At 35.8% G+C, this 10,279-nt stretch overlaps 2 protein-coding genes across 2 annotated transcripts in view; both read left to right on the top strand.

Annotated features, from left to right (window-relative positions):
• Positions 1-499: 499 nt before the first annotated feature.
• Positions 500-1,323, top strand: LOC134652642 (dynein light chain Tctex-type-like). The gene is given in 4 exon segments (XM_063507804.1): positions 500-647; positions 728-893; positions 1,136-1,153; positions 1,156-1,323. Coding segments are annotated over 4 exon segments (348 nt in total). The 5' UTR covers positions 500-611; the 3' UTR covers positions 1,284-1,323.
• Positions 1,324-6,659: 5,336 nt separating this feature from the next.
• Positions 6,660-10,279, top strand: part of LOC134654951 (uncharacterized) — a 64,706-nt gene continuing 61,086 nt past the window's right edge. The window contains exon 1 of the mRNA XM_063510386.1: positions 6,660-7,330. The gene's annotated coding sequence lies outside the window, so the exon portion shown is untranslated. The remainder of the gene's footprint in view (positions 7,331-10,279) is intronic.

The following is a 10,279-nucleotide window of genomic DNA, read 5'->3' as shown; positions in this document are numbered from 1 at the left end:
TAGTTTTATTTATGTGCATCAACTTTTTGTTAGAGTGAATTAATGTTTTTTTTTTCTATATTTAACAGTCAGTACAAACTTTAGGCTACATTCCATTCCATAAAAAAAATTAGAATCCCTACATTTTCGGAATTTTAATATCCTGGCAACACTCATAGTGGCCGTACCACAGAAAATAGACTTTAATGTGAAGCTATTTCAGTGCTTGTTTTTTCCGCTATAATTGTAACAATTGTAACTCAGTTCATTTACCGAAACAGAAGTAATTTTCATTTGGCAACATTCAAGCAGTGCTGCCAACATAATAAAAAAAAAGGTATAGGCGTTTTTTGACAACTAAATAATGCTACATAAAGAATATCACTCCTCTATTGGCTTATTCATAAAATGAAGCGTTTGTAACAGCTCGTCATTGGCTATATTCGGGTACGTCACATTGTTAAAATACCACTGCCGTGTCGTATTCGTCGTGTAGTCGCATTGTAGTCGTGTATCGTGTATCACAAAAATCATGTCAGTGAGAGAGAATTCATAGCGTCTTAATTTTCGTTGTTTTTTTGTACCAAAATAATAGTTAACCAGATAATTCGAAACAACAGTTTTTGGTAATCATGGAAGTTAAAGAATGCAGTGATTTAACTGAAGAAGTAAGGCCATGGCATTTTTGTGTTTTCTGTTTTGGCGAAAGTGGGTATTGATTCGTATTTACCGTGATGACGATTTTCAGAATCAATTCATCGTAGACGATGTGAGCAAAATCATCAAAGAAGCTATCGAGAGTTCTATTGGAGGGACTGCCTATCAGCACAACAAAGTCAATCAATGGACGTCGGCGGTAGTTGAATCATGTTTGGGTCAACTGACGAAGCTACAAAAACCTTATAAATATATAGGTTTGTATGCATAGCCGGTCTCACCGGCGTGCCTTGCTTGCTATTGTTCCGTTTGCTCGCGGTCTGGCACACCTAGGTAAAAGTATATTATTTGAATCTGTTATGATTGGTCCATACCACTTACTGTGTAAAATTGTTGTAATTGTCTATGGGTTTAAAGATTATTTTCTACGTTCGCAGGGTTAGGCTGTAAATTAATTAACTATGTAGCATTTTTTTAAATTGTGTTTTAACTGTTCTAGTGACTTGCACAATAATGCAGAGAATGGTGCGGGTTTGCACACAGCTTCGTCATGTTTCTGGGACAACAACACGGATGGATCCTGCACTGTGCGCTGGGAGAACAAGACAATGTATTGCATTGTCTCTGTCTTTGGACTTGGCATCTAATTCTTTCCATTTTCAAACATTTAGTCACACAATCCTAGCTTGCTCTGTTCTCAATTGACGTTACACTCTCATTTTTAACAACTTTCTTTATAAAATGATATTTGACATGTAACACATTCCAATACTAAAAACATTCAAGTAACATATACCTATGTCTGATACTAGTTTTCATTGCTAGAAATTGTAATACAAAGAAATAGTGATCATTTAACATAAAAAACTTGTGTATAATAATTTTTTCCAGACAGCCAAAATATTGCCAGACAGATTTATTTTACGTAAATGTACATGCCTTTATTTCATGTATTTAAGCATATTGTTTTAAATTAGAGTGTAATTTCTATTGTATGGGAGTTGCTTTTTGGCAGTGGCACAGATTATATGCGGAGGGTTTGTGTGACTCGTAATGGTTAATGTAGGCCAAGTCCATACTTAAAATTATGATTAATTATCCTTCAAGATTATCTACTTATGATTAACTCCATAGACTATCACTTGCTTAGGTATGGAAGATGTTTAAAATTATTTTAAGTTGTGGTATAATGAACTGAAGTAAAGCTTTTTGTTTAGGTCATACTTTGTAACAAAGTATTTACTGTAAAATTATTAACACCAATGTAGCATCTGTAAAAGTGTTGCTATTGAAATAAATAATTGCACTATAAACATTTATTGTGGATCATTATATAATTTTTTTTCTTTAGTTAATATTAAAACATGCTTTCTAGGTAACTAGGACACCTATTATCGTACACAATAAATACATTAAATTAAAATCGATGGTTGTTTTACCTTGCTTCTCATAATACCCTTTTAGAATATAATTATATTAATTTAAATTTATTGGAAGATTGTGGGTCTCTTTTCTTACCATACTCATACTACTCAAGGAAGGCCTATCGGCCTATGCTCAGCAGTGGGAGATTGAGATAAACGGTTTAAAATGATGATTTTAAATTGAAACCATGTGGAAATAATATTAACTCGACTGCTGAACTAAGAAATATCAAATAAGTAGGTACCAGGGATGTTGCGAACATCCGCATCCGCAAACGCGGAACATCCGCATTATTTTCAACATCCGCATCCGCATAAAATCGATGCGGAGCTTATGCGGATGCGGATGTCGAACAAGTTGGTACAGGAACGTCTTAGCGGCGGCGTAAGTGCTAGGTAATTTCGTCATTACCTATAACGAAATCGTCTAGATCCAGAAAAGTCTGCGTAGTTACTGTTTATTAAATATAACGCACCTATATTCTTGCTCAAATACTAAACGTTTCGTTTTTTTTAAATAAAAGAATACTAAAAATGTAATATTTGACGTTTTCTAAGTACCTAATCTTGACATCCGCATCCGCGGATGTGAGCCTTTAAATATCCGCATCCGCATTCGCGGATGTCAAAAAATCTGCATCCGCAACATCCCTGGTAGGTACCTTTGGTACCTATGTATCTACCCCTCAATTCAGATGAATGGTGATAAGTTTGCCTATGAAATGGTTGAATCCTGGAGCGCAACTGATTTATCATATTATACAGATAGATGTGTAAATTAGGTACATAATAGTCCCACACTCAACTATCTTTTAGAAAATGCCTCGCCTATCAGAATATTTGATCACATGGCATTGCAGATATTAACATGATTCAGTGGGTAGAACCGGTTTTTGTTATCAGTTATCACCTACCATTTTCATTATGTTTTCATTCATACAATTGTAACCTCACCCTAAATGCTACGAACACCTACATATTTGTGATTAGCTTGTGTGAAAAAACCTCTAATGCATTTGTTTTCCATCATCTTTACAGAAACGACAACAAACATGTGAATGAAGAAACAGATGAGCTTCTAACTATAATACCTACATGAAGTTATATTTTTTAAACTGGAGCGAGCATGAAGTTATAATGTTTTAAACTGGAGGGAACTGTCACTTTTTTTGCCATACTAATTTGAACCTTATCACCGAGACAGAAAGTTGTTCGTACCAGACTAGAGAAAACGGTCCACTTGAGATAGAAAAACCAGAGCCCTGTGTCTCACTCGCACATGTTGCCAATGTTAAAAAGATACCACTGTGGTAGAAATCATATCAATATACTACTGAAATTAATTACCTTCTTATACAATTTTAGTGCTATATTCAGATTACAGTTCTGATAACTTTTAAGTAATTTGTAAATAATTATGATGTCAATATTATTAACTGATTAAACCAAACATGCGCACAACAAATAAAGCATTTAAATTTAACATGGTAGAAATTGTAGTAACTTTGAATATGAATTGGTATCCCAAACTTTTCGTGTATTTTCAAAATACGTAAATGGCGCCGCTCAGAATTTATTCGTAAAATATTTAAAAAATGGTTTAAAAAATGTTGTGTGAGGGGTTGTAGAAGTGAAAGCTATGCTGATTGTGGAATATCTTTTCACAGGTAAGTCACAATTATTCAATTTTACGATAAAAATACAAAACGATATTGTCAAACTCATTAGGGTGACTATGATGTCGGCACGATGTGGATCGATCTTGCAGAATTATTATTACGTACTTAATGTAAAAAAAGTTTACATAAATAGGTATATCTTTATTTCAGCATGTTTAATTATTTGAGTGACGTAATGAGATCTATATAATTGCCAAAATTTAAATCCAAAGTCCTTAAACATTACAGATTCATATTTATGTGATTTAAACATAATATTTAATTACTGAAACGTTGGTTCAAACTATTTACGTATATGTAATCGATTCTATATAGACTGAACACACATTTCCGTCTGTAGACAAAGGCGGCAAATTTGAAAATTTTGTTGCAATCACAGATCTACGATGAGTACGATGACGCTTACGCTTAATGAATAGCTGAAGTGTGCAAAAGGGAAGCCATCACGTATATGAATGAACACACCATGAGTATGATATTGATAGTGATAGGTAGTTTGTAAAATTATTAAGAGCATAAATAGTGAACCAAAAGGGCCCTCCACACCCGTGCGCAATTCGCGGCGCGAAGCCGCGATTCACGCACATAGTCTAGAGGGGGCTAAAGAGAATTTAGAATTCTCTTTGATCTAACTCTAATATGCTTATCTTAGTGACAAGCGCCTTAGTTAAAAACTGTAATAGACGGGCATACCGGTCCGCGACCCTGGATATATGTCTCGCTCTCACATATAGCTGTGTTTTTAAAGGACGTACGGCGGACCACCTTCGTCACAATTATAGCTGGTCAACCAAATCTTGTCATTAAATAAAGGCGCGAAATTCAAATTTTCTATGGGACGATATCCCTTCGCGCCTAAATTTTTCAAATTTGCCGCCCTTTTTCTACTGTCAAGATCTGGTTGACCAAGTATAACAATGATCGCGATCCAATACGCTCATCCCATCTGTAACAGCTTTTATAACTGACTTACTTAATTAAAGTGGTATCCAGACGGGACTGATCAAATCAGTCGATTTGATCAGGAAATTTGCATTCCATAGATAATTACTATGAAAATTGGCATTTATGTGTCTGCACCTGCTGATTCGATCGGAGAATTTCATCAGATTGGCGAAAAATTGTCTTGTCTGGTCTGGATACCACTTTAGTAAGGTTATGTGAAGCGTTTTACAGAAGATAAAAAAATCTATATCCATCCCTTTTCTGGAGCATTTATACTAGCATAGGGAAAAGACAGTATGATTCTCTACGACTATGCACGAATGAGAAAAAATTTTGGCCAAACTATACATTTAAACTTATCCTAATATCCCACATACATATGACTTATGGTCACCCTAATTAGAACGAGATGCAAGGCTCTGGTTTGACTTCTCATGTGGACACACTTTTTGGCCCGTGTACTCGATCCAGTTTATTCTCTAGGTCCGTGGGAGCGAGTTGTCACTTTTTTTGCCATACTAATTTGAACCTTATCGCCGAGACAGAAAGTTGTTCGTACCAGACTAGAGAAAACGGTCCACTTGAGATAGAAAAACCCGAGCCCTGTGTCTCACTCGCACATGTTGCCAATGTTAAAAAGATACCATTATGGTAGAAATTATATCAATAAACTACTGAATTTAATTACCTTCTTATACAATTTTAGTGCTATATTCAGACTACAGTTCTGATATCTTTTAAGCAATTTGTAAATAATTATGATGCCAATATTATTAACTGATTAAACCAAGCGCATACACAGCAAAAAAAAAAAAATTTAGTATGGTAGAAGTTGTAGTAACTTTAAATATTAATTGGTATCCCCAACTTGATGACATTTCTTCAAAACACGTGAATGCGAAATTTCTTAAAAATTGTGAAGAAATGTTGTGTTAAAGGTTGTTGGAGTGAAATAATTGCTAATTGTGAAATATTGTTTCACAAGAAAGCCACAATTATTACATTTTACTATAAAAATACAAGACAACATTGTCAAACTCATTAGGGTGACTATGATGTCGGCACGTTTTGAATCGGTCTCACAGAATTCTTATTAGTTATTACTAACGTAGGTAATGTAAAAGTAAGTTTAACATAATAGGTACCTTATGTCTTTATTTCGGCATGTTTAATTTAAGATTGTTGTAGAATAATTATTGAAGGGATGTTTACAAAAACAACATAACTGCTTAGACCGGTTGACACTTTTTTAAGAACATTGTTAATCGTTTCAGGTGTCAACCAGTGTAGTCAGGTATGTTGTTTTTGTAAACATCCCTTCAATTGCCAAAATTTAAAACCAAAGTGCTTAACTCCTTAAACATTACAGACTCTCATTTATACATAATATTTTGTTAGGTGTGTTAAACTGTTTATATATGACATCGATTGTTTATAGGTAGGACACATTTCCGTCAATAGAAAAAAGGCACCAACTTTAAAAAAAAACGTCATATTTGCTAAACAGATCTTCAATGACGCTTATACTTAAAAAAAACTGAAGTGGACAAAAGGGAAGCCTACCTTTATGAACATATCATGAGTGAGTGCGAAAGAGGCCGACTACAAATGAAAAAAAAACCTGACCACTTAAAATTTCACTTTATTTAGAAAATGACACACCCTACTGATATATTCCATGTTATCCTAATATCCCACATACAGATGTCTTATGGTCACCCTAATTAGAACGAGATGCAGGGCTCTAGTTTGACTTCTCATGTGGACACACTTTTTGGTCAATGTACTCGATCCAGTTTATTAACTCTAAATCCGTGAATACCTATTAACGGAAACAAAAGAAAAATCGTTATTACGATAATAACAAATCGATAAGGTACCGATTCATTCTAATTAAGAGGCAACTGTATTGAGGTTACTGATGTTAAACTAATTAAGGTATTATATAAACTGAAAATTAAGGTATTAAGATTGAGCGAAGGAACGTAGTTTATTTCATACAAATATTGAATTTTCGCGGGGTCGTGATAGTAGCGACATATTTGCGTCACGTGACCGTCATCGATCCAATGGTTGAGCGCGTCTCGGGTCCATTCAACTCGGTCCCGACAGAGACAGGGAAGGACACTTCACAACACCTTCTATTCATACGTAGGAGATATTTATATGTTTCTGTCCCTCTCACGCGTATTGAGAAATAATTAAATGAATGGTGAACGAGTGAAACAGGGATACGTTCGAGTGGAAATTATTGAAAGCGGCTGCCTAGCCCTAGGCCAGTCGCCATGTAGATTTTTTTGATGTGGGTGTTGTGTCTCAGGATGTCGAGCGCTTCAATGATTACTATTTTCAAGTGGACGTTTTGAATATTGTGTATATCTAAACGATTCGTGGTGTTTAAAGTGTTAGTGGACAATATTTATTCTTTGTGTTCGTGAACGATTCGGTTCAGTGACGGCAAATAATCTCTGGAGGGGGGCTGCTAAAATACTACAATAGGATAGTAACAACGTTTTACAACTCGCTAGAAGTGTTCGGAGCGCCCATAAAATTTCTCATATCGGTGCGGGCGAGGCGGACTTCCATTTTGTTTTATTATGAGGTTTCGTTGTTTACTCGGAGCGTCCACGACAATGGAAAGAGACGGTGAGTACTAGCCAGTGGCAGCACGGAACGAAAATAAAATGATATCTGCGCATGTAGGCCGCACATGACAATAAACAACTAGTGAATAAGTAATGGTGTTCGATTTTGTGCATCGCCGTTGTGGCGCAGCCGTGAGGCGTCTCACGGAGCGGCTAGGAGGTGCGAGGTGCATGAGGTGCGGCTGACGTGATCACGCATTGCACAAGTCCAGCTAATTGATTCGAGTTGAATCTGTAAGCATGCGCCGGTGCACGGCGCGCGGCCGCGGCGCCGCGGCCCGAGCAGGGCTCCCCGCGCGCGTTGACAGCCTTATCAGCTGATTACCTATACTGTATACATTGCGTTGCAGCTTGCAGTGCACTGTTTTTAAATAATCTCTACTGGAAGTGATTGTTGATCAGTTTGAATCGTGGCTGGTGTAATTGTGACATAAAACCCAATGGATCGGATCCATTCCAAAGGTATAGTCAAATATTATATCTAACAATGCAATTTTTCTATTAAGATTGCTACAAAGCCAGATGTTTATAACCATTTTAGTTCGAGGTTGGTTTAATTGCCTGAGGTTTAGTAATTACCGTAATAGTCTTTGGTTACCAAGTTGATTGCCTAGCTAGATGGTATATAGTAGGTATATGTTTAAAATCCTTATAATTACTCGTATCTACATAAGGTATGAGTGCACATTAAGATGATGATTTGCTGTGGCTCAATGGAGTAGGTATTTAAACATTTACTGTTTATGTGTAGCCTGGGACTTGATTTGTTTTGTTGTTGTGTTTGTATGCAAACACATTACCATATGAATACTGGCCAGTGAAATAATGGGGTACTTTCCTACTAGTCAAATCAGTTTCTTTTTTAGAACAGTCATAACTATTTGCGAATATAGAATAGAATATAATTTATTCATAAGCACAAACAATACATTATATAAAAGAAAACACAAAATAGGAATAAAGTGCCACGAAATGGCCTCATCTCAGCATGTTGCTGGTGGCTTCCAGTGCTGGTCTTCAGATGGAAAAATATGGAATTTATATGAAAACTGCAGTTCACTCAGTCACTGTCAAAGGTCAAGTCATCTACTTTATTTACCTTTATTCGACTTATTCACGGAAGAAAAAATGAGCAGACAGACAAGCCGAGGTGAAGACGTGGCCTACGATGGAGCGAGTCTGTCCAGAAGGTGCCTGTTCACCCTTGATTGGAAGGCTGCCTATGTTTTTCCAATATTATTTAATCTAGTGCTTTATTTCATGCATGGTGTGTAGTAACGTATTTAAAATACAGGAAACATCCCTATTTTTTCATTTAGTTTCAGTAACTTCAGAATTTAATTTTTACTTATTGTTTTGTTTTTACACCATGCCAGCATAAATGATTAAGACAAGCTAAGGGATTAATAAATTAATTTATAGTTTTAACAATTACTCAGAGTAACTAACAAGCACAAGATCTATTCAACAAATACTACCCGCACCCCTCCAGATGCAAAGGAGCCCATCACGCTCGTCGCATTGCCATGTTGAACAGTGATGGACAACCTTTGCTAAAGGAACAACCTGCGCGTCTGCCCACTTCCCCAATAAATGTCTTGGCCTCAGAACACCTGTCAAACTTGAAAGTGGTTCTAATTTACTAAAACGGGAACGGGACTTAATTGCTCGTAATTCAGTTTTAAATTTACCTGTGACGTTTCGAGGACGGCCTTGTGTCTGTGGTCTCGGAGAAGGTTGTGGTGTCTCCGGTGACGGAGGTTAATTTAAAATTTGAATTAAGAATACGCGATTAAGTCCCGTTTTAATGAATAATAATGAGTAAAAATCGTGAAAGTTTAAAGTGATAATTAAAAAAGATTTAATCTTCAGTAATTATATTCAGGATTCTCTTTGTTTTGGAACCATAAGCCAAACAAGGTGTAAGTCAAAACATGTTTAGATAATCTTGCTTAAACACTTTATGTAATTCAGTTAACACAAACGTTTCCTTGGGAGTTGGAGGCGATTCAATAACTTTGAAAGGGAAACTGTGGTTTGTGAGTTACAGTTACACAATAGTGAGTTACGGTGTAGAAACTGAATTAAGTAGTTATGTATACCTAAATATGAAATATCCACATCAGTATCTTTATTAATTTCATAGGTAATACAAGGTTTCAATGAGTTTTTACTGCAAAAAGGTAGGATCTGTTCGGTTTAGGGCGAACTAGTACTGGTAATTAATATACTTAATATTAGATGCCTAGAAATTCTAGTAAATTTCTTATCTAATTTGTGATCTTAAACTTCGGCCTAAGCTCATTAATATCGCACATAGCCAACATCTGCCGACCATGTGAATTAATTGCATATTCAATGCAAATACACAAAGAAACTAGCTATCAGTTCAGGCAAGTGACTAATTTTACCATCAACACTTAACTCATATATCTTGAACCTTATTGTAACGATATAAGGCACACTTTCGGTCAGTTCAGAGTGTTGTTGTTAGTAACGCAGAACAAAAATGTCGAAAATATAAAGACGACACGAAAAACTACACAAAGACCTTATGATTATGCTAACAAGATTCACAAATGGTCAATTAACTGTGTCATCGAAGGACTTTTTGACCTTAACAATCATAGACCATATCTTGTTTAGAATAAGGTCTACAAATGAGTCATGGTTAGTCTGAAAAGAGGTGTAGGTCGTTTCTGTTCCAAAGACATGTGTAACATGTTAGGACTTGTCCTGTTGTCTCCGGGCTTTGTTCAATATCTAAGACAATTTATTCGAAATAGCCTACTTCCTAGACTGAGAAGTAGGCTCAATAGGTGCCTATGTAGTATAGTATGTGTTATGGTCTTTAGAAAACCGCTTAGGCGCCTAGATTGTGCTAAAAGGTAGGTATGATATGGTTAATATTGTTAGCGAGAATAGGGTTGTCATATTATAAAAAAAGGAA

Source organism: Cydia amplana, chromosome 1 (genome assembly GCF_948474715.1).
Source record: "Cydia amplana chromosome 1, ilCydAmpl1.1, whole genome shotgun sequence".
In the NCBI taxonomy this organism is placed as follows: Eukaryota; Metazoa; Arthropoda; class Insecta; order Lepidoptera; family Tortricidae; genus Cydia; species Cydia amplana.
This window is presented reverse-complemented; position numbering and strand designations above follow the sequence as displayed.